Source organism: Centruroides vittatus, unplaced genomic scaffold, assembly GCF_030686945.1.
Source record: "Centruroides vittatus isolate TY-2023 unplaced genomic scaffold, ASM3068694v2 contig_1168, whole genome shotgun sequence".
NCBI classification, from domain to species: domain Eukaryota; kingdom Metazoa; phylum Arthropoda; class Arachnida; order Scorpiones; family Buthidae; genus Centruroides; species Centruroides vittatus.
In genome coordinates, this window is record NW_027120749.1 from 1788331 (window position 1) to 1814968 (window position 26638).

Below are 26638 nucleotides of genomic sequence, written 5' to 3' on the forward strand. Positions count from 1 at the left end.
GACAACGGCCATCATCTAGATATGGTAAAATAAATCAGCAGCACGCTGAATACAAGTAAGCTGTATTCAACGCATTATTTACATTATCTCTGATTAATGTTAATTTTGTTGCTGTGGAAGCAAACACCGTATGAATAAAACAAATACACAATATTAAATTGTATTATTAATCTAGAAGTATTAATAACGGCTGTAATTATGAACAAGCTACAATATATTTCATTACAATCTTAATAGACGTTATTCACAAAATCAAAGGGATTCCCTGAATCCTCTATTACTTTTAATGTGTTTTGGTCTGAAAAAATGGGGTGTGGCTGTGTCGGGGACACGGCCATGTGTTTTACGTGAATACGTGTACGTTAACGGGTAATATTTTCTTTGAGCGTATTATATGTATGTCATAATTATTCCTTAACAGTAAGAAGTCCTTCGGATCTCCATGTTTTATTTATGATGGCAACGTTCATCGGGTTCAGGAAAGAAATCAAGTAAACAAATAATTAGTGTGTTATAATTTTATTAATGATAGGTCTGTGATACGAAAAGTACGATACAAATGGCATAAAGGATACATCGAGATTTCTGGTGAACATTAAATCAATACAGGTATTGCCTAGCGTTGTTGGAGGAGTTTCGATATAAGACAAATTAAACTCGCTGAGCATGAAGTTGGGCAACGAGCGGTCTTGCGAGACGTTAACATTAAAGTCTCCGACGATCATGGTTGGTGTAGTGAAATCTGGTTCGTATTCGGGTATAATCTTAATGTTTTTAGAATACTTTAGCAACGATCGTAACATACAGATCTTAATTTCCGCTAACGCTGTGCCCGGATGGATGTACACACAGCCGAGTATTTTACGTTCCCGGCACCGCTTCACTCTATCATATGATGTTTTATAGGTATGACTGAATTGATGATTTGTCCGTATATAGTGTATGTTTGAGAAACCCTTTCCAATCGTATACGATTTCTATATTTTGATTTAGATTTTCGACGAGTATAGGCCGACATTGTATTAAGTTTTCTTAATTTTTAACTTTAACACCATATATATTTACCATAACTATTTCACACTAATGTTTTGTGTATGCAATCGATAAATATTGACGAGATCTGTAAATTGAAACTCAAACGAGAGTCGCAGCTTCTCCGAGTCAAAATGTATACTAAACGGAAAGTATGTGACGCGGCGAAACGACCTCAAAATGGCGGCTCATTCCCTTCCGCCGCGCGCGATGCGTCACAGTCCCCACTCAACGTAACGATCTTTTAACTATCGAGTGGTGTAATTAAATTTTGGATGTAGATGATAGATATGTAGCTGCAATGCCAAACTGTATCCCCCGATTTTGTTATCATCAGTTTTCTGAATTGCCTTCCACTATGGAAGCAAATTTAAAGACGTATTCACGTCAAAAGTTGTTGAAGAACATATAATTTTATATCTAAATAATCACTATGAAAGAATGTTTAACTACATATGTATAGCCTAACTGAAAACACTACTCTTTATTATGCTTCAAAGCTTGATTTTCGGTTGATCTTATTAAAAAATTTAATGAAATTAACATTATAGAATTGTCAATGAATCTAAAAGCACGCGTCGCTTTTTATTGTCTATTTTCGAAAAATAATATTGATCAAGATCTTATTGAAAAATGTAATTCCACATTACAATATTTCTTAACATTAAATATTGTGTTTTATGTAACATTTTATTGTATTATGTTTGTTGTTCCATTAATAACAATTTACAGCATATTTTGTCGTGAGACAACAGCTTCAACTTTGTCATTACGAGCGGATCAAATTGAACGCGAGATAAGAATAATAATCCGAAAGTCATAATCCATGATAATTTACGAGTCCAAATCGGATTCATCTTCATTCTTCATCATTCACAACACGAAATAATTTTGAGCCTTCAGGATATATTTGATCATAATTGCTCAGATGTATATTGATATTGCACGTAATCCTTTTTTTTTTTTTTTTTTACTTTTGTTTGCAATTTGTATGCAATCTATAGTTAATTTATTTTTACGCAAGATATCATGCAATATTTTTGAAATACAAAAAAAAAATTATTTTTGTACAGTAGATGCAGAAATAATATTTAAAAATATTGATAATTTTTCATTTTTGCTGCAGCATATAACATTAAAAAATGTTTTTTGTTTTTTTACAGGAATGGATCTTAGTGTAATATGTGTATATTTGTACGTGTATGCTAAATGTATACACTTTTACATTTAGTAGGCTATACATGGGGCTTTTTGAGACTCGTAGATAAGGCTTTCCGATTTTAAAAAAAATTCAACTCTGATATACTATAATTATATATAATTAAATTTATAAAATGGGATTATTTTAATCTAAAGTATAAGGTTTCACAACAAAAATCGCCTATTAATAAATAATTAATAAAAGATCAAAATTTGTAAAAAAGAATAAAATACTTTTACATATGGACAATAAATTTATTTTTCTGATTTTAATCAATACGGTAATCGTTATACTTCTTCCTTTATTTTTCTTGTTCCAAATTTAAAATTCGTGTTAGAAAGAAGAAAATGTGAAGGTTCGATTATTTTAAATAAAAGAAATCATTTTAGAATTGTCATATATCCTATCCTTTTAAAATTGTTTAGTTTTAGGGTATACACAGTAGCGTAACTACCATTTGTGCAATTTGTATAATTTCATAAGGGCTAGAATCAGCTAGGGGCCCTCGACCTCTTCCACTGCCACCATAATTGTTTTATTAAATACGAGTATTATTCCCGTGACGGTACGCGATTAGCCAGTTATGAACGGAAGGGAAAGAACTGCGCTAGTATGCATCTAAAGAACTCAACAGGAAAAAAATACGCATTTTAATTGGTTGTCGTAGTAAAAGACGATTATGTACTGTACAGTACAGCTTACTTCACACTGTAGCGATCTCCACATGATCAAAATAATAATAGGAGTAAGGGGATATGAACTTTGCACGAATTTGAATTTCTTATTCATTTCTTCATTGTTCTATACAGTAAATACAAACATTTATTTTTGTAAAAGGCACATTTATTTTTATTTTAATTACGGAAATCGTTTTCTAGTAATTTATATAATAATTTTTAATTATTTAATGGGAAATGCTTCTCTTTATAAGATGTTTGAAGCGTGAAAGTAAAATATGATATATTAATCACAATATTTTTCTGTTGAAATGCGTATGAGTTATAGCTAAAATGTTGTTCTTTCAAAAAGACAAAAAATTGTTATATAGATCAAGTTAGACGAATAATTAGAGGATTTTCGTATAATATTCTTATTTTAATAACAAATATCTGAAGAACAATTTCTGTGTAAAGTTAATTATTGAATAAATATAGTCTATGTCTTATATACAAATAAAACTATATCGATCTCATGTAATGAGACTAAAATTTAGACATCTATTGACACGCACAAACTTGTTATTTATTAACGCGATCTTGAAAAATTGTAAAATTGCAAACTGGAGCAGAAGTACGATCCAGAACTAATAAAGGGTATAAAGAAGGAAATAAGAACAAGCTGCTCAAAATAAATGTTAAATACACAAGATTAAACACATAATCAGTAAAAAATAAAGAAAGACCGAAAAATAAATGCTCCTTAAACTAAATCGTAGAAGTAGAAAATTGTTTAAATAAGAGTGGAGTTTGTGCGTGCGGAAAATATTATAATTATAAAAAAATACAAAACATTAACAATCGTTGTCAGAAAGGGGCTATATACTGTATCAATTGCCGTAGAAACAATAAAAACGTTCGTGTTTAATTTAGTAATAAAGATTTTAATGAATCAAAATTTTTACAATTTAGAAAAACAAAATATGTTTTTGTGTCGAATCCAAACAATGAAGGTTAAATATCCTTTTTCTTTTTTCAGTGACATAGGCAGTTCTTCTTGAAACTTGTTTACAATTATTCTAATAGAGTTTCTGACGTACAATATTTTTTATTTAAGATTTTATACTTCTGCAATCAATTCAAGAATATTTTTTCCTTGTTTCTAATTGATTTGAAAATCATGCTTTGTTTTCTTTTTTTTTAATACAATTTATTAATATATAGTATTGTATTTCTCCTTTTTATAACTTTATCCACTCTACTTTTGTAATTTTAATATTCTGAATAATAAGTTTGCGTATCAATGAACATCTAAGAACTTTCATATTAAGATCGTCATTGTTCAATTGCTATACAGATGATACATATTTAATAATCCAACTGTGTACAAGTTTTACTTGTCTGATATTTAGTATTTAAAAGATATTTTTAAAACTAACGACATGACTTTTACTTTATTTAATTTCAATGGAACTCTGTTTTTGAGAGAGGAATCTTCTGAATAAAAATGACCATATTTTTTATAATTTTTTCATTAGAAAAGTAGAATTTCTTATATACATTTAGAAAAAAATTTAAATTAATTTTATAACTCTTCAATATTTTTAATTATTTAATAATTAATGGTTTTTCATTGCGGCCTACATTTTTAGTTATGATTTATCGTCTTTTTAAATTAAATTAAACGTAAAATTTTTATTTTTTAAATCAATACATTTATAATAAAAATTTTTAAATGTTTATCGAAAACTGAGATATAAATTACTTTTCTTTATAGTTAAAGCTATTATATTTGAAAAATTTTAAATTCTTTTATTATATTTATTAGAGCACAGGCGAAAGAAACAAAAACTTTCGACACCTTCTACATTTATTTTGAAAATTCGGAAGAAACTCAAGGAACCGTGAAGGTGAAATAAACATATACATTATTTATTTATTCGTGTAATGTAAATTTAATTAAAAAAGTAAATTGTTTTAAACTAAATGTATAAATAAAGAATTTATATATAGCATAACTTAGTTTGCTTTTAATTTAAATATAATTTTAAAAATAACTTTAAAAAAAAAATTCTTTTTATTTTTAAATATTTTCTTGCTCAAATTCTTAAATTTGATACGTAACAAAATTATATCTCTTGGTATTTCAGTTTTGATAAAACGTTTAAATTATTCTTGAATTTTAATTACAAATTTCTTTTAAAACATTTATAAATAAAAAATCGAAATGAAAATATTAAAATGGAATATATAATATGCTGGCAATGTTGTTTATAATAGTGTAATCAATTTTTAAAATAAATCATTATGTTTAGTGTATTTTTAGATTTTTATTGTAAAATTTATTATTAAAAATAGAAATTAAGCATTAAAACATTCTTTCTTAGATAATGTGTTAAAATAATTTTGTACGTTCTCTCCCGTAAACGTTTCATTGAACGTGTAAATGAGGGGATATAAATTATATAACTTGATTTAAATAATTGTTTTATAATTAAATTAATTTTTCTAGACTCTCCTAATTTCATTGCAAAGCAGTAAATTCAACAGATTGGACATTTATTACGATCAGAATTATGTTGTTCCAAATAACGTTGCATTTATAAACGATCTGTGCGTTGTATATCAGAATTTTGACAGAGATTACGAACGATTCATGTTGTTAGACGAATCAGAGGTAAATTCAAATAATATAAGAGATTTTTATTCTGTTTTTCTCATTTAAAAATGTTTACATTTTGTAATCTTTGCAGCAATATGGAAGAAATTATTTTGATTGGTTTGAAAAATCAGTAGTCGTTATTCTACATGAAGGAATAGAAATAACAGTCGAAGCAGTTCCTAAAATCGAATTTAGTCTTGTTACGCCTTATCCAAAAGATAGCAACGAAGAAATAGCAGCTATCGATGGATTATTATCTGTCCTGGAAATATCTAAAAATAATATTAGAATAGTTGAAGCTAAATGCATAATCAACGTAAAAACTCGAGAAAATAATACTTACCTCATGTTTCAGGTAGGTATTTATATACAGTACATTGAATTTCCCTGTAGTAAAATGTATTGATGATAACAATATTTTTATCCTGTGCAATTCATGCATAAAATAAATCCAGAATAAAAACATTTTTATTTATTCTACTTTATATAGTTTTAAAATGTTTTGTAATATGAATTTTTAAAAAAGCATGCTGAAATATAAATAAATAAATAAACATACGAAGAGTATAAACAATTCTTACATCTAGCTGAAATCAAATTGATCTTTCTCGTTTCTTTTGAAATTGACTGCATCTTGCAATAAATTGACTGCATGATTCATCACTTTTTATGTAGTAAATCCACTGCCGACATCATCGAATCAAATATTGTATTTAATTAATATTTTTCATACATAAAATAATTGAAAATGATATAAAATAATATTTACAAGTATCAATTAATAGAATATCTCTTTCGAGTACTCGTCTCTATTGAACATGAGAACTGCTATAACTTTAATTCTATCAGAATTGTTGGAAATAATAATCAACTGAGGATTAGTCTATATAACAAAATGGTATTTTCTAAATCAAGTTTATCTCAAAATAAAATCAATTATTTTCTTTTAAATAATATTTTCAAACATCAAAAACACAAAATTAGAATTAGGATTTTTTTTTATTCGATGATTTCAAAATCTATAAATTTATACATTTTTTCTAAATTTTAATGTTTGTTTTTAATAATTAGTGAGAGGAATGCTAATTTTAATATCGAATTTTGGTTTGTGCTTATAGCCGAATTTCATCCTTTTAAAAATCTAATAATAATTAATATTTATTGAATTGAACGAAGGACAAATCCAAAATTGAGAAGTTTTAATATCTAATAACATTAGTAACACAAGCGAATTTAATCTTGAATCCGTCATCGTTGACCTTAAATAATTTTTAATCATCTTCACGTTGAAAACATCAATATTTTCGTTTATTATAGTAACAAGATGATCTAAAACTTGTTAAAATTCCAAGTTGTAAAACGAATCGAAAGTGTGTTTTGTTTAAGTTTAATATTGTTTGTTTAATCTTCGTGATAAAACTCGTTTGCGATGAATTGTTATAAACTGCTGCTTCGGATTGATATCCAATTGATGAACAATAACTGCTTCACGAAACAAACTTTCTATAATTTTCTGAATTATGCAGATATTTAACTGATTGTAGCGCACTTTGAAACAAAATCATCATCATCATCTAATACATTTAGTTTTTCTGATTTCAAAGCCACGGTGAGGTTTTGTGTCTTTTAAAAATCATTTTCAGGACTTCAAGAAATAATAAAATCAGAAGATAATATCATTTTTTAGACCATATGCTTTTACGCAGATTTTCTAATCCGTGTGGAACTTGAGTTACAAACTTCAAGAGCACGTAAAGTCACATGGCCACGCAAGTGCTGTTCATCCAGTTTTGATAAACTTCGAAGTTGGTACGTCGTTCGTAATTATGTCACTAAAACCAAAAAATTTAAATAATGAAGTAGCTTATTAAATAGAGAAGTTATTTCAAAATTTAAATTATAAATATATAAATACTTAAATATATGATTGCGTAAGAAAGTAATGAATAGCAGAATATCACAAAAATGTTCTTTTTACAAAATAAAAACATTCTACTCAGATAATTGAATATTTTGATTTAAAAAAATTTATGTATGTAAATCAGCCCGATTATAAATGCGTTAATTGCTGATTTAATTCCATTTTAATGTCTAATTAAAGAAAGGCGGTTTTTACTAAAATAACCAAATTTACTGACTTGAAAATTAACTGGGAGGGAGCAATGACCCCATTCGCGCTGGCTAGCGTGTCAATATCTGATCCCTCTACGAGTGAAAAGGGGTGGACGATGAAGATAAAATCGTCATCATTTAGTCAAGTAATTAGTTGATTAAGCGATTGATGACTGGTGATTAATTTAATTAAATGAATGAAAGAATTGAATCAAAATGACAATCTGATTAAAACCTTTGTTTTCGTTAAATTATTCTTTCAAAAATAGCTTTCATGTAATGGCAATTTCATATTTTTTAAGTCATATATCTAATATATATTGAACGTTTTTATATTTTATACCAGCGCCGCTGTTAGGGTATCTTGCGTTTGCATGCGAGTCCTATTTCTTGCGTCCCTTACGAATTAGTGCAAATATACCCTGAAATCCTCTTGTTTCATCACCATCAAAACTTCCTTGAATTCAGTGTGGACGGTATGAACGTCTGGCAATGTTATTTATATACTAGTTTGTACAAGTTTATTCCTCATCAGACGAACTCGTCTCTCGGGCACTTCTCAAACCTTGATGGTGTGAAAAATAGCTCAATACTATAAATCCATATAAATATATGGACCATTGGAGTTCTCTGTTTTACTTTTTTAACGTAATGCTTTGTTCCATTTTTTATTATTTCATAATTAAAAAATCGAGCACTTGATTAGGAATGTCTTTTGGCGTTTCTTGTCAACGATGTCCGCGTGCTGTGCACACCTTACACTAATGTTCTACCAAACGATCTGTATTATGACTGTAATAGATCAACTCTTTTCCATATTTCGAGATTTTTGTAATTCCAGGTAGTCTCATTTCCATCTACTTCGAATTATCGGGACTCTACTGTACTTGGTATGTATTTAAATACATTAAGACTCTGCTTAACGCTGATTCAATATAACGCGGTCTGCTCGAAGCCTAAAAAACGCTCACAATTTACGCTAATTCAAAATAACGCGGCATTTCATTGATTCGTATATAATACGATTATTCCCAAACACGAACCAATCAGCAAAAGGTGGCAATTCGTCGTAGCGCTGTACTTCGCTTAAATCTACGTTTATTTTGCGCGATTTTGGAAAAAATATAACATCATGCATGCCATAGGAAATATTGACTTCGCTTGGCAAGAATTAACTAATAAATGTATGAACGGAGTGTGGAAGAAGTTAAGGCTGAAGGTATTCAAGAATTCTTAACGAGAAGAGCCTATCGCTGTATTGTTGAGTTGACCAAATTGTCAACCAAACCGATACAACAGGACTAGGAGATGTAGACGAGCAGGATATTGAGGAGTTACTGCAGGTTTCTGGTGAGAGCCTCACCAACGACGACCTTCAAGAACTGGTAGAACAAGGAATTCATGTAGAACTGGAAAATACAGATTCCGAAAACGAAGTACCCAAAGAACTTGCTACAGATTTCCTTAGTAAAAGTTTGGTAACGATAACAGAAATCGTTGATCAAATTGTAGCGATCGATCCAGATTTTGAAAGGTGTGCAAAAGCAAAACGAGGCGTTTTTGATGCGATCTTCTGCTAACGACATTTGCTTAAGGAAAGAAAAAAAAGCAACAAATGAAACTACACGACATTATGGCAAAAACAAGAATTTCAGAAAAGCCAGGATCTTCGTCACAAAAAAATCAACTTTACATTTCTGTGTGCATGTATGTTATTTAACATATCTTATTATGCAAATTAATATAAAAATAACTTAAAATTATAATAAATTTGCTTATTGTTGATCGCATATTCTCCTTTTCCTATTTACTCTATGTTAAATTGACCTCGTTTAACGCTGTTTCGTTTAGCGCTTTGTCGCCTAAGAACGCATCCCCGTGTTAAGCGGGGTCTTACTGTATATGGTAGATACATTTTAAAAACTAAAATTTTGTCTGTAATACTTTAATATGTAATTTAAATTATGTTATTATGTAAAGAAATCGCGCATGTCATCATAAAATTTAAATTATATTAATACTACATGATGATAACTGAAAAATATCGGAAAAATATGAATCTTCAACCAATTGCATTTTTAAATTTTAATGATTTTCCCCTCTTCCGTGTAAGTTTTGAACCATTTTCTAGTTTATTTAAGATAATTCACGTTAAAAATTGCTTTGAAAACATAATAAATCATCAATATATTTATTCATCGATTAAAAAGTTAGTCACCCAACTTACCCTAATATAGGGTAAGTTGGGTGAAATGGATAACGCTAAGGTTTTAGCGTCGTATTTTTAAAGATTTTTTGTGTTTTGTCTCTATGTGCCACCTTTCCTTTGAAGTTTATAAAAGTTAAAAAAGAAAGTACTTAGCGAAACTCGCTTCGGTTTCGTCGAAAAAATTTTTGTGTGTGCATAAGCGACGACACGTGAATACTCCGTTAGTTATTATCAGCACTAGCAAATAAACTGAGATATTCCTCTTGTGATTACAAGAAAAAATATAAATCTGTTATTAAGAAAAAGTATAGGGATTTTTAACGTTGTTATGTTGTGGTAGTTATCAACAACTAGAGATGCCTTTTCTTTGTATTGCATTGCATGGGGTAAAATAGATCCACTGAAACTGTAAAACACGATAATACATATAATGATCATCTGTTATCATGCTCTTTCCATTTTAACTTGTCGTTTTATAGTGTAAATGCGTTAGAACAGTTTTTGATTCACGAATAGCATTAGTCTAATATTATAGCTTTAGTCAACTGCATTATGTGGATGATTTCAAATTACATCTATTGTGAGCAATGAGAGCTGGTCAAGTAATCAGTAGACGTAACTAAACAAGGACCGGGAGTCTTGGCTCTCCAGTAGACTAAATAGCCCCAAAAATTTCCAAAATAATTAAAGTGAAATTCTTAGGAGCCAGTCCACAGGAACCAGAATCCTAGAGCCGCTCAGTTACACAACGACGGTAAATAATAAGCTTTTACTTTAATTTTTGTCTTTCTCCGCTTTGTGAGAAATAAGAGGATCTTTTTTCCATACTCACCGTGTAAAAAGTGTTCTTGAATTCTGTTCTGTTTTAAACTATTTTTAATGTAGTGAGTTTGTTTTGACGTATTTGAGTTTAATTAGTTCTGTTTTAACAGAATTGAAATTATTCGATCCATTTCACCCCTACATTGGAGTGAAATGGATCGTTTAGAACAGGATGTCCAACCTGAGGTCCGCTTAGTATTTTTATGCGGCCCACTGCACCCAAAATTTTTTAGGTGTATTTTTATTTATTTTGGTAACGTATGTCGTAAAACTTATTCCTGTTTCACTGGATACACTTTGACGTGGCCCACCAGTGGCCAAGCGGTTCCGTTCCCTAAACACTGTAAGTTCGGTCATGGGTTCGCGCCTCGCTTGGACGGGCTAGCCACGTGGAGTTCTCCGAGTTTTCTCTACGTCTGTAACGTCTGAATAGGGGCCAATTCCCCTTAAAAGACCTCCCGGAAGGCATTATTCCCGCGCGTTTCTTCCACCGTAATAAACGTATCCAACTACTAATAGAACGAATTGAACCTTAAAAGAGATACCAGCATAATTAATTGCAAATTCGATAATCAATTGCAACCTCTAACGTTTTCGATCTACTTAGGAGACCTTCCTCAGGATTCTTTAAATTGGAATGCGGAAATTGGAACGTTTTTAAAAATTATTTTAAAAAACGTATAACGAGAATTTTTAAACTAATTCTCTTAAAAAGAGAAGATCTCCTAAGTAGATCGAAAACGTTAGAAGTTGCAATTAATTATCCTGGTATCTCTTTTAAGGTTTAATTTGTTGCTATATGTATAATATATTCCAGGCTGGCAGAGTTAGAGTTTCAACTACTAATACTAGCCAATGAACTTATACCACACATTCCACGGAGCGAAATAGCCAGAGAAGCTTATGCCCAACTTGCTACTAAACAAACAAACAAACACTTTGATGCCATAATGACGTAATTGGTGTTAGAAAACTGTTATGCATGTGGGGTAGTACATACTGTTGTGAACAATTCTTTCCATGCAGGAAAAACATCAAAACTGTTGAAAGAAATAGGTTGAGTGATTCCCATTTAATTAATATTCTTAGAATTAAGACTGGTACCATAAAAGCAGATATTGACAATATTATAAAAGAAAGGCAACGTCAAAAATTGCATTGAATTTATTTTTATTTCGTGAGAGTATAATGTCTTTTACTGTCAATAATACAGTATTTTTGTAATATTATATATTTGTTATTAAAATTTGATATTCACATTTTAAACTTTTTAAAAGTATATATTTATATAAAGTATCTTTGTGACCCGCTGAATAAACCTAAATTTCTAATTTGGCCCATTAAGAAAAAAGGTTGGACAACTCTGGTTTAGCACTATATTTTAAAATGTCAATATAATCATTTTCAATAAACTTAAACGTTTGCAAATTATGGTCTTTCCATCACTAGTGATACTTCTTTTTACATTGCGGCTAATTTAATATTATCTGTTATCGTTTTTTTACTATAAGTGATTTTCCTGAAACTGATCCATTTCATCCCCAGTTATTACATGCTTATGATACCGCTTATGTCAATGAAACTTCTTATAAACTATTCAAAAACTGAAATTCATTTCCTCCTTTAATAAAAAAAAAAAAAAAATAGAATATTCAGTATGTTGTTATTAAATTTATATGCTTCTTTCATCCCCATCCTACTTTCAATTCAAAATCATTCGAATGTAAACATTATTTATTACTTTAATAATTTTTAACGAATTACATTTAGCTTTTCATAATTAATACAGAAAAAAACTAAACATTAATTAATTATACTTGAAAGCCTATTTCATTTTACTTTAGTTAGAATTAAAGAAATGTCTTTTTGCCTTAAATTATTAAATTAATTTATACCGTCTGAAGATTAAATTTCTTATGCATGATACAAAAAATTAATCCCATGTTTTATATAATTACCTCTTATTTTTATAAGTTTCTGAAAAAAGAAATGAAAGGACGATATATAATTTATATGGAAAGTTTAATTTTATACAGAAATAGTAGAAAAATTATATAAAAGTTTTGATATATTTACACCTCCACAAAATTTGTTTTAGCTTAATTTCCATCTTTAATGTATTTTATATTCTATAGCTCTATACCGAATTTACTACATAATAAATAATTTTACATTAAAGCCTACTATTATAAAGAATTAAATTTAATATTTGCTTTTCATTCTGTTTCATTTTTTATCATAATTAATTTGAATTTAATTAGGATAAATTAATTAATTAATAACTTAAAACTAATTTGTTTACCAATAGTTTTAAAGAAATCTCAGTGATAATTTTTATGAAAAATATTCCTATATATATTTTCACAGGAAAAATAAAATTAAAGATTAATAACAGTTTATATTCTCTTGAGTCGTTTTCTTAGATCCGCTTTTAATTATTTCTTATTATCGACTGTAATTTTTCTGTCTGAATAATATATAAAAATCATCATAATTAGAAATTATCTTCATGTCTATTGTTTAATTTTGACCATTTAACAGTTCCAATATGTATGTTTAAACTTTATATTCAAACCGTAAATTTAAATAAATAATAGTTTTCTAATCAATTTTTCATTATGATTAGTCATTTTTGGCATGACTAATGCCAGATTAATATCAAATTTAAAATTATTGTGATAACTTCCATATCTTATATATATTTTTAATAGACCAGATTAGTTAATGCTTTTAAAATAATCGAACATATTTATATTGGCATTTGCTCTTTGATTTAGTGTAGACAATCCTTATATACATAAGGATTGTCTACACTAAATAGTTTTTTTTTTTCTAAAAATTTAGTGTTTAATAAATTTCATTTATAGATTTTAAACAATATAACTTGAAATTGACTGTATCATTAATTTTAAACATTATCCAGTAGATCGTAATTCATTAACAGTTTTACAGTTAAAGGACATGTTTTCATAAAGATTTTTATAACATTGTGAGAGTGATTTTGACTAAACTGTGACAAAGGAGTGAAGTGCGTATAGTACTAAGGTGTTAGAATTTTTCTCTCTGAAAATCGAGTAAAAAAATAAAAAGAGCGTTTCTTTAACATTATATCTATGGAGAATTTTTTATTTTTAAAAATTTATTTAAACCCTTTCCAATCTAGATAATAAAATAAAAATTGGTTAGTAAAATAACGATAATTAGTCGATGCTTTTAAGATAGGTAAGGACGTGCACCTGCAAGAGATAAGTAAAAACTTTGGAGATTAGAATGTTTTAGATGACTTTTATGTTTTGAGAATTTTTGAAAAGGTTTTTTAATACTTCCAATGATTCTCTTATTGATATTTTAAATATTGGAGCTCAAAAAATGATGATAATGAAGACTATCTTTAAATGGATTTTTTAAATTTATTTTTATAATTTCTCAATAAAATATATTTCAAATGAAAATCAGTTGTTGCTAATTCAATTTCTCTCCTATAATCTAAAACATTTTATTATTTTCAACATTGAATTCACCTATAAATTTTTGAGTTTATTAAGTTTTTCTATATATGATGTTAAAGAAGATAACTTTGTATTTTTATAAACGATTTCCACCGAGTCAAAAATCTAATATTTTAGTACTATATGCACCTCAAAATTTTCTATCATTTACTACGATTTTATTTTAGTCAAAATCATTCTTACAATGTAATGAAAATCCCTATGAAATGGAATTCTTTTATCGACATAAATAATAATAATTATGATTCTTACATAGCAATTTATATAAGCAATTTTCCATCATTTTCAATGTTCGATATGTAAACTATGTCAATTTGCATAAATTAAATTTTTACGAGGAGAATAATTATTATAATATTTTATGAAAATCAATATTATTTCTCGTATATGAGTAGATTGAAGCTTATTTTTTCATTTTATGGGGTGTAATTTGAAATGAGTCCATCACAGTAATTGATTTTTGGACAAAATTTAAAACATTAATAAACAAAATTTGATTTTCGAATTAGTTTAAAGACTGTAACCAGTAAAAAACTATTTTGTGGTGTAAAATATAGGAATTTAATCCGTGTTTTCTCAGGTATAAAAGTGAGAAATATGGCTTAAATTCTATTTTTTCTCAGTTTTGTACTAAATTCTTATGTTTATTAAATCTTTCCATCAAATATAATTAATATATTCTATACTTAATTTTGTGTTGGATTTTAGCCATTAAAAAAAAATTGCAAAATTATTATTACTACAGGATCTTAAAATTAAAAATAAGGAATTTAAGTTTTTAATAGAAAAATTGTTTTTTTAAGGAAGTTATATTGCTTTGAGTAATATTAAACAAATTTCTTAGGATTGTTTTGGATCAATTAATACATGTATTGTACATTAATACATTATTTTTATTACCAATTATCTTAGTTTTACTAAGACAATTGATCAAACAAATAATCAAAATTCATCTGAATTCGTTTTTCCTTAAACAAACTTAATTTTATTTGAACTCTTTAAATACTTTCGTTTAAATAAGTTTAAATAATTTTCCAGATAAAAAAATATAGAAATTAATGTTTATAAATGATTAAAAAAAGAGATTTTAGAAAATTTCAGATAATTTTCACCAACATAAAGTTTATTTTAATCATTTAAAATATTCAAAGATTCTAATGGTTTTAAAGAATTGCAACAAGAATAGTTATATAAGAAATGGAACGAGTAAGATGCAAATGGAACATGCTCATCAATAACTTACGTAAGCAATGTTTCGTAAGATGATGATGCAATCTTATCGATTTATACTCAATAAAGTATTGTTTACGTAAACCAGCTTCCAATTTTCTATAAGTTTAATATATTCTCTACGTAAGAATATCGCTTCTGCTTGCAAACGGAACAGTCATGTAGCCATTAATGGCTACCATAAACGATATTTTTAAGAGAAAATGGCTTCCAAAAGCTATTTTTTAATTTTAATTTCTTACTTTTTATTAAATCTACATCTACATGATTTCATTTCCGTGGTATGTAATAACATTCATTAGATTTAGTCTTCGTTTCTTTGTTTTAAATCATATTTATATATTTTTAGGTTGAAATTGGCACGGCTCCCCAATGGACTTCTTATGGATCGCAACGAAATGAATTGAATCTGAAAGAACTTTCTAAAAATTTAACTTCGGTTTTTCAATCTGGCGATACTGGAAAATGGTTTAGTAATACCGTTTACTTCTTAAATGTACGATTTTATTACATTATTTATTAGTAAATATTCTTAATTTATGACTTACATGACTTTTAGACTTCAACTAAAACTCGTGTAAGTTATATAATTAATTAAAATTATCTGTACAGGTTGAAAATAACACCGTTTCTCCCGATGGATTTACAAATTGTCCAAAAACAATTAAAAGATATCGAAGACAAAGGTATAAATTAAAGTTATTTTTTTATTAATTTAATAGTAGGAATGTCGCTATTTTAAAATTTTATCAACATTTTAGCCAATATTCAACAACATTAGCGGAAAGTAGTACAGAAAGTATCGAAGTCGAAGGTCATAAAATAACCTTACATCCATTTAGTGAGACTTCTATTCCTCATAATTCGCGAATTGATGAAGAACTGGTACCTGCTCCCGGAGTAAAACTCTTTGATGAAACTGAACAAAAAGATGCAGATTCAGAATTATTAAAGGTATATACGTAAATACAATTTTTAATAATAATTTTAAAATTGCGGGTTTTTATAATATATAATTTAGTTAACAAAATGTATCTTTCTTGTGTTTTCAGGACACAAAATGGACCGCTACTATCGAATTTTATTACGATTGCTATCAAGGAAATTTGAAAGGAGAAACTAAAATTTCTATTCCTAATAAAGAAAATATGATATTGTTTGAAGATATTAAATTTGAAAAACCTAATTATAATGTATACTTAAAAATAACAGTCAACAAAGAAGATTCACCAGAAACTCCATTGACTTTCGTCATCGGTATAATTTTTTTACAGCTTAATACATAAAAATATTGTTAAATTTAGATTATATATAATAATTATCTCTAAAAATAATAAATTAAAATATTAATTGTAAAATTTCTTTATAATTCTTTAAGGTCCTTTCGATGTAAGAGATTCTAAGGATAATGTTGAATTTAAAGATGAAGCTAGATTAACATTTAAATACGATGGAAATTTTCAACAAATTAAAGATGATCCTGAACGATATAAGTCATGTTTTATTAACTTTTATTACGGAAAATATCCAAAAGTTGGATGGAAATATATTGGTTCAAAAGCTGGTACGATTATGATTGTTAAATTTTTAAAATATTTTAAAGTAATTTTAAATGATCAGATTAGAGTAAATAATTGTTCTCAATTAATAAAATTACTGTTTATTTTAATAACAAATCTAACATTTATCAATATATAAAGAAAACAACGACTAACGATTGCAATACCTTTTTATTTTGTGTTAATTTCATTATTGTTTATCTATTAATAACATTTATTACATGATTGTTTAAACAAGCTTTAAATAAATAATATAAACGGTGATATAACTTACAATAAATTATTTAATATCTTATCGTAATTATAATAATTAGAAAATATTAAATTATTATTATTTTATACATATTTTAAAATAATTTATAAAATTAAATTATTAAATAAGCTGCACATCTTTGTTTTATTTTTATATATTTATCGCAATTAATTATTCATTTTCGTTCTCATAAAGAAGAAGCGGGATTAAAAGTTGCAACTATAATATAATAATGTGGAATTGTTAATTTTTCTAATGGTTAAATAGCTAAAATCATAATTTTTGGATGGACTTAAATTTTATATTAAAAATTCTTTGTGAGAATTTTAAATGTATTTATAATATTTTCGATTATTCTTTCGAATTACAATGGTACATTTAGCATAAAAACAGTTATAAACAAATTATTGTACTGAAATTTGATGATAATCTTCTAATGGAGTTAAAATACTTTTTAATTTTAACAAATAGAAATGACATCGTAAATAGGATTTATAAGAAGCTCTTTTTGATATATTCATAAAAGAAAATATATAATATATAGAGTTTTTATTTTAATAGATTTTTATATAACCAATATATTTATTATATTTGATTTAAAGGAAGCGTTATAACAGAAGCAAAAATAAACGGAGAACCATCAACTCTAAAAAGTGTAATCGATGACATTAAAAGTAAAGAAAAGACTTTTAATGTAGAAAAAAATAAACAATGGAAAGTACAGAGAGTGGATGCGGATATGCCTCAAGTATGTTTTTACTTAATTATAATTAAATATTGGTTTAAATTTAAAGTAAGAATTTTGAATTAAGCATAACAAAAGTTGTTTCTTTCCAAATTTTAAAAGTTTACGGGGATTATGCAAATGAAATATTTTTTAACTGGTCTTTGTTTACTTGATTGTATTTTAGTCAAATATAATTAAGAGAGACACCTCAGATACAGCGACACAAGAACCTAACAAAACTGAAGACGTTAAGAAGGAAGAAACAAAGGATGATTCAACGCCAACAGCTTGGATTGCAGCCATTGTCATTAATGGGATTTTGGTTTTATTATTCATTGGTTTTGTAATTTACTGCTACTGTAAAAGTAAACAAAGTAAGTTCATTTCATATACTATTTTAATTTCCAAATGAATTATGTAAACTTATAATTATTTTTAAGATAAAATGATAAAACTTATTTATTTATTTAGTAAAAATAAATATTTATAATTAACTTATTCATAAGTAAATTAATGCTATTTATAATTAAAACTTCATTTCATTTTGTATATTTTATTTTTAAAATTGCACCTGTAAACAGTTTCAATGTTTGTCTGTTAAATGTCAAAGAATTAAAATTTATTCTACTTTGTGAATATATACTCTATATTCATAAATACAGTTATAAAAATGTATATGTGATTTAAAGTGAATATTTTCTGTATATAATCATATAAAACAGTTGATAAAACTATTTTATACGATTAATTTTTTTATGTTGTGTGTTAACTAGTGATATTTTTTTGTAATTATGTTAAAGTAATATATGAAAGATAGTTTTGAAATGTCTAATATTATTTTTTTAAATAAATAATGGAAATTCTTGCATTAAAGATGTTTGTTGGTAACTTTTTTACTAAATCTGAATGAATTTAGTAGATAGATAATATGAGAAATATTTCTTTTTTTCAAGCCACAATGTGAAATTTATTACTTTTAAGGGAAATAGAAAAAAGCCCTCATCCCACATCACGTATCCCTGCCAATTCTAATGTTCAATCTTTGTCTATGAAAGGAAAGCGATGAAGATTCCCGAACTGACTTATAAAACTGCGAAGGTGGAGCTTATTTTTATCGTTTCCGGAATTTTGTAAGCAAATTCCGAAAAAGATACTTCCATATTTCGTAGAAAGATTTAATAAGATAATTTCAACTTTAAATATAGCAGTTTGAAAGGGCAGCTGGTCGACTAATTTACATAATGATGAATTTGATTCGAACGGAAATATGGCTCGATGAATTGTCCAATTTTAAGGTTAAAAGTTAGAGTAAGAATGCTTTATTTACATTATATAAATGCTGTATATAATAATTGAAAGTAAAATTATATGAGGATTAGAAACTAAAGATAAAGATTTGAGGAGAGTAGCAGTCGAATTGTTTTTAGGTATGCTAAAAAACAAAATAAGATTATTTCAACATCAAAGATGTTAAAGTTAAATATGAAATGTAATTTCGTTGAATACAAATCAAAGTTCAAAATTGTGGGCTTAAGGGAAACTTTGCTTACTATGTCAGCCAATTTACGAATTAAATGTATCAATCCTAGAATGAATGTATTTGAACGATAAGCTACTACACCTTTTGATCTTGAAAGACCTTCGGGGAATTTTTTACTAATTATTAATGAAGAACTGGACGAAGTAAAATTATTAAGATGAACAGGTAATTTTGAGTTCAAGCAGATCTAGTAATTTTATACTGTTTACGTATTTCAAACTTTTATGGATTATTAGAAGAATTGGAGAATATGATAACAGAATTCTCTTTTGGATGTAATCTTAAGTTAATGGGTGATTCTAATGTTCAAGCTGGAAAAAAGTTAGGTGCACTTTACCATAGAAGGAATGTTCTTAATATTCGATTTTCTAATGATAAGATTCTAAAACAAAAGGAAAATTTGTCAGTAATGACTTGTGTGAAAAACCATCAGATTCCTACTATTTCAGAACGAATAAGTTTACCAGAAAACTTACCAAGTTTTCGCTTAGTAGACCTAACGTCAAATCAGTGACAAAAGCTCCATGTCAAAATGTAATGTTAGCCGGACCATTCGCGATATAAACTCGTAGATTAAAGATTTTCGTGAAGTCAGCAAACTTTTTTCTTCTTTTGATTTATGATGTTACCAAGAGTGTTTTTATAACACTCTTGATTAACCGTATTTAACTCTGGTCCAATTTGAGCATTGTTGAATAGAATCGCCCAACAGCAAAATCAATATCAAAAGAATCCTGTTGTTATATCCTCTAATTTTTCTAATAATCCATAAAAATTTGGAATTTATGTAAATAGTATAAAATTACTACGGTATCTGGCTTCTAAACACTTTCCTATTATATTCTATTTGGACGACTATAAAATTATCTAATTTTAATAATTTCATTTCACCCAAATAGAAATTAGGACACAGAGTTAATTTTAAAAACTGAAATATTAACTTGGAAACTTTAAAAATCGAGTTTATGTATGGAAATGGCGCTACGTCAATAGAAATGTCCTGTCAAGAAAGTAATGTCAAATTATTACAGTTGGATTTAATTGGCATAATTCTGGCTTCTTCTCAGATATGGAATTTGGTAGCTAATTATAAAATATTTTAAAATAATTTCTTCATAAAACTAATTTTAAAAATTTGATGATTATAAATAGTCAAGTATATAAATACAGTTATGTTATTTTCAAAGAATGTTAAGGTTGAAACGTTGTGTTTCGGGCCTTGTATTAATAGTGAAATAGGTACACGTCATTGGAATTAAATGATATTTTGGTCTAAACTCAAGAAACTTTTTAAGACGATTGATATATACGAGTCTTTATTGGGCTCTAATAGAGCCAACAATTAAAAAAATTCTTTTATTTTATTGAAAGAACTGGCCATTCATTTATGGAACAATCCCCATCTTGTATTTAAGAACATATCTAAGAAACATTATTGAAATTGTTTGATCAATTGTGGAATTATGATAAGTCATATACCATACCATTCATCATAATCTATTTATGAATAGGATCATGTATGATTTTTAGATGGTTTTTGGGTGGTGTTCCCAAAATTATTAAGATCGTAATTTTATTATTAAATTGTTAATGATTCAATTGCGATTGAACAAATGTTGTATTATATTCATAGGTCGTTATATAAATATTTCTCCAGAGAAATTATTATTGTCACTGCATTGTGTTACTAGTCTTTTATCATTGGGTTTATCTTATGATGTATTACGGTGGTAACCTCTACTTCAATTGGACTTTCCTCACCGTATTCAGAAATAAATAAATATGCTCATATTGTAGTAACAAAACTGAATCTGTGCTAATCCATTTGTTTACATCTTATCCTAGTTATATAACTTAAAAGTAACATTTACGGGATGAAAGTACCACCGGAGAATTTGTAATATATAATGATTAATTTAAAACAGTGATATTTAGAATATATGGTTTTTTCACTCCTTATAACATCTATGTTAAATAATAATGATTATGTTGTAATATACATTTTAATATTGTATTTTTCCCCTTGTAAGAAGCTTACGCTTGAATCCACAAAACAGTAATAAATAAATACCCTAACTTTGTAGTTTATGTTCAAAATAAAATATCAGCGAAGATGTGTTTTTGTACGAATATCAATGAAGTCTTTTTGTATATTAAATGTTTGAATTGTCCGTTTGTGAAATCACCAGAAGTAATGTCCTGCACGTACCAACGTATTCATAACAAGTTTTATCATCGAATTTGTATTTCAAATATTTACAGGTTTGCACAGTCATTGCAAAGCTAGGCAAGAAGGAAGCGATCGATTATTATCAGGTTAGAATTTCACTTAAATGGAAGAAAGACAAGAGAATTTGAAATTTTAAGAGTAAAAGATATTGTAGAAAAAGAAATTAATAAAAAAAATTGTAGATAAATTTATGTAGATTAGCCATATCAACTGTTTGTAGATAATTTAAAATAAATTAATTTAAGCAAAATATTTCGAATTAAATTAGTCTGTGTTATATTATAGATTTTAAACAATATTTTTTCAATTAAAGAGTTCAAATAAATATAGTCTACTTGCAGAATCGTGAATGTAAATAAATGTTTCAAGAATCTTCTCTGAATCGTGCGTTATGTAAATTTTCGAAAATATTTATTATAACTTCCGCATAAAAATAAAATGTATTTTCAAAAATGCATAAATTTTGTTTACAACTTTGTAGAAGCTTTTTTTTATAATTTTCTTAAAGTTCCTTTTAACCCATATTTAAAAGATTTTTTTTCTCACATTAATTGAAACTGACTTCAAAGTGTTGTCGAGGTAAGAGTTAATATATATTTGCTTTCTATGTGTAACCTCATCTTTACAGCGTAACTTGATATTTTTAGATACTTTAATATATGTATATACATATAATAATATGTAAGTGATATTTTTGATAAATTTAAAAAATATTGATTCTAATATATTATTTTAGTATTTAATCTTGCTGTGTTAAAAGTATGCCATTGTAAAATAAAATATATATGATTTTATAATAATCAGCAATTATAACTATTTAAAATGTAAAAATTTTAAACGAATTTTCTTAGTTCTAATTAAGAAATGTCTATACATTTTAAATTATAATTATAAACTTAAAAAGTTGCAAAGTTACGCTGTAAAATTACAACCAACGAAGTCAGTTTATTACCTTTTACAGTAAATCGATACGTGCTCCAAATTACGTTTATCAATAATCGATAATCAATAATCGAAGCTTCTACAATGGCGTACGCAAAACACAGTCAAGATTTTGAAAAATTATAATTTATTTTAGATGTATAAATAGATGTAATCGTATTTTTATTATATATTTTAAAAATTGGATTATTAAAGTATATTAAATTTTAAAAGATCAATTTATTAAAAAGCACTAAATTAATTTAATGAAACAATTGTATTTTGAAATGTTTTCAAATTTAAGTCAGAAATAGTTTTCGGAATTAAATTAAAAGGAAAAACATGTGTTGTTTTTGTATGGGATGATACGATGTTCAATTTTTGTAGGAAATTCTAGTATTCATATGATGGAAAAGAATTTCGATGGAGAACCCGATAGGATGTATAGTGAAAAAGCTGCTAATCTGTCGGGAAACGAGAAGGCTGCCCTGCTCGATCATTCGGTGTTTACCGTAGAGGACGAGAAGAGAAGGCTGGAGGACGAGGCGGACAGATACTCAACACCAATCAGTGGGAGAAACTCTTCCCGTGATCCACGTTGTACCTGTGGTACCCTAGATTGCTGTTGCAATCAAAGAGATAATCCGCCTTACGAATCCAGATATGGTAGTACCCCATATTCGGCTAGACAATTTCCTCAACACGAGGAAGAAGATAAGGAATTTGCTTTCGACGAGCAGAGGCAGAATGAAGTCGAGGATGTATGGAAGCCTCCTAGCAGAACATATTCTGCTAGTAGTAGAAAGTAAGTTATTTAAATGAAAAGTTAAATAAGTGTTCTTTTATTATCGTTATCCGAATTATGTACAAAGTATTTATTATTCTAGCGTATGTTGTAATGATTAATGTTATTACGCTATTTGTTAAGACGCCAAAAGTTTTTATAGCCCGCATCATCTCATTATTGTTTCAGCGGAATCAATATTTTCAGCTTTTTACGAAAACTGATAATACTAAAAAATAAATTGTTACCTAACTCATTCAATACTCAATATACGATTTATAGAATTTTGCAAAAAACAATTTTATATATTGTATGTGTGAATAGAATTCATCTCGCAAAATTGTTTAATAAGACATTCCGTTAATTCTAAATTTTCAATATAATAATATAAATTGTGGTATGTAATAATCTCATAATGAAACAGTTGGTTTGTCATGCTTACGTAGAATACAGTTTGAAAATTTATTTTCTTTTTGCCAAAACAAGTTATACTAAATTTTATATATGCAATTGAACTTAAGAATATTTAAAAATTGCATTTATTTTGTCTTATGATAAAATCGAAAATACTGTTTAATAAATTGATTCTACACATAAATAAATACTTTAAAATGTTCTGTTTTAATATAAAAATATTTAAATTTGCTCAATACAATTAGAAATTTTCTAGTAAGTTTTGGACGACGACTAAATTATAGCCCGAACTAATATTAAAATTGGAAAGGTTTAAAATTAATTTCGTTCTGTGGTATCTGTACAAATTAGTAATTTAAATATATAATATTTAAAAAAAATTAATAAAATTCTATAAATCGAAAATTTCAGTGCTATGAACGATGCTGACTATTTACCCGGAGCAATAAGTCCCATTGACGACGTTGAAGAATCAGTAAGACCACCACCTACACCAGTCGTCAATCCTACTCCTATTATTCCTCCCAGTATGTATTGATTTCGTTTGCAAATTTTTAATTAATTATCCATAAATACTTAATCCGATCTTTTGTAGAAATCCAACCAAAACCCGATAGAAAATATTACGTTTACATGGTAACCGACGAATACGGTTCTAGAGAATGTATCGGATTTATCAAAATAAAAGACGACAATGAAACGACATTAAGGGATTTGAGAGAAAAAATTGAAAATGCCGAACCAGTCATTACAGAAGTTATTGGAAAAGATTATAACTTTGTCACTGAAGACTTTCAAGACATCACATATCAAGAAGGTTCTTTGTATGCACATCGTGTATATCCATCTCAAGGAATTAATATTAAGCTGGTTAAAGGTAACAATTATTATATTTATTCTTGACAAATTTTTAATAACCGTTTTATTGGAAGTTATGTAATTATTCACTAATTTTAATAATGCGTTGAATTAAATTAATACTTTACGTGTTATAAGTTATTAAATTAATTAAAAAGTGCCGTTCGAATAATATAATTCGCAATTCTATAAATAAATAACTAATTTTCGTTAATTAATTTTTTGATTTTTAAATTTCAATAAAGTAGATGGCAAATTTTAACACGCCGTATCGATTTATTTTAATTTTACTATTATAATATTTAATATACGACTTTTTTATTTTTCTTTTCAGAAGAACCATCCTATAACAGTTATTCAGATTATAACAATTTAAATAATCACAATAATTATGATAATAAGCCAAAAAAACCATCAGGTATGTAGTTTAATTGAATTTAATATTAAAATTTACTGAATTTTAATACGTATTTTAAAATGATATTTATATTTGTTATACTAAAAATCTTTTTATCATAATTTTTAAGTTAGAAGAACAGATTCGAAAAGAAAACCCCCACCTTATGGTAAGTCAGGGTTTTAATAGTAAAATTAATTATGATTATCTTATTACTTTAAAACATTTCAAATAATATTTTTTTTTCAGTTGGGCCACTTGGTATGTGTGGTTCCTCCGACTGTGATAAACCAGCGCGAATAAAATGCCTAGATTGTAACAGCATAGCATATTGCAGTACTCGATGCATGAGGTTAGATGGCCCTAATCACAAAAAATCATGCTATAGTGAGTGAATTGTTGTCTTTTAGTTTATAAAACCGTATCGTAGCAACTTTCGATCTTATTCTGTTTATTGTAATCATTATTATTAACGAATAGAAGTATCATAGTTTTCCAAAATATCTGTAGTATTTAGTTGAGTTGCAAATATCGTTAAACTAATTAGATTTTAGATTATTTTTATGAAATTTTGGATTTATCATCGATCTACTCACTTTAATTAAATTGTAGAATTAGTTTATATTACATTTTAGTAAATTTAGTCGATTGCTTTGATTACACAGGAGCTGTCCAACTCGCGGCCCGCGGGCTGCATAAGGTTTCGAATTTGATTTTTTGTAAAATTAGAATATTTTGAAAGAAAAATGAATTGTTTTTTTTATTTTATTTTTAAGTACAAAATCGATACATTTATACACTGTGTATATACTCACGGTAACCAACCTGCGGCTCTTCTAGATCCTTACGTATATTTAATTATATAATTAAATATATGTGAATAAATATCCATTATATAAAAACAGTTTCAATAGAGAATGCGGCTCTCGTATTTCTGATAGGCGATATATGGCTCATGTCGTGACAAGGTTTGGCCAGCCATGGTATATACACTTTTATATTTTTGAAAATGAGAACATTATTTATAAAATGTTAACGTTTAAAACTCTGTAATATATATGTTTTCTTTGTTTTGTTAGTAGTAATTTTTACGGAATTTTACTCTTTTGGATCTGTAAAGCGTATAAGTTGAAAAAAAATTTCAAACTTTATTCATGTATTTATTGATTTTATATCTTCATTGAGTAAAAGAAGAAAATGTATTTTAAAAGAAACGGATGTGTTTTGATCTTCGTAATGTAGCCGTGAATGGATTGTTTGAAATGTTTTGTGGCTCCGCAAAACTTTCAAGTTGGACAGCCCTTTTTTTACACGATCACTATCAGTCACATGATGTATTTTAAATGTTTTTCAATAAAGGATTTTTTGCGGCATGTACATAAAGGACTTTTTTTCTGTTTGTTCTTCAGTTTTTCCATTCGTTTTTTATTTTATTTTTTTCCCTACTTTACGAAAAAATCATGCAAAATTATAAAAATGTTTATAATTAAATAATTTCCAGTAAATTTGCTTTTAAATTTTA

The 26638-nt window shown here is 27.1% G+C and overlaps 1 protein-coding gene across 2 annotated transcripts in view; it reads left to right on the forward strand.

Annotated features, from left to right (window-relative positions):
• The window catches only part of LOC136981686 (uncharacterized), an 88818-nt gene that overhangs the window by 58318 nt on the left and 3862 nt on the right, over window positions 1–26638 (forward strand). The window contains exons 4-20 of one of the 2 annotated variants that reach the window (XM_067278031.1): window positions 4718–4799; window positions 5402–5566; window positions 5643–5906; window positions 15783–15929; window positions 16046–16119; window positions 16195–16387; window positions 16486–16690; window positions 16812–16997; window positions 17848–17993; window positions 18157–18346; window positions 21775–21828; window positions 23051–23468; window positions 24273–24388; window positions 24457–24738; window positions 25054–25137; window positions 25247–25285; window positions 25366–25503. In XM_067278031.1, coding sequence (XP_067134132.1) covers window positions 4718–4799; window positions 5402–5566; window positions 5643–5906; window positions 15783–15929; window positions 16046–16119; window positions 16195–16387; window positions 16486–16690; window positions 16812–16997; window positions 17848–17993; window positions 18157–18346; window positions 21775–21828; window positions 23051–23468; window positions 24273–24388; window positions 24457–24738; window positions 25054–25137; window positions 25247–25285; window positions 25366–25503 — 2783 coding nt within the window. Of the gene's footprint in view, window positions 1–4717; window positions 4800–5401; window positions 5567–5642; window positions 5907–15782; window positions 15930–16045; window positions 16120–16194; window positions 16388–16485; window positions 16691–16811; window positions 16998–17847; window positions 17994–18156; window positions 18347–21774; window positions 21829–23050; window positions 23469–24272; window positions 24389–24456; window positions 24739–25053; window positions 25138–25246; window positions 25286–25365; window positions 25504–26301; window positions 26500–26638 lie in introns of those variants that run through there. The other variant, XM_067278037.1, reaches the window with a different exon arrangement.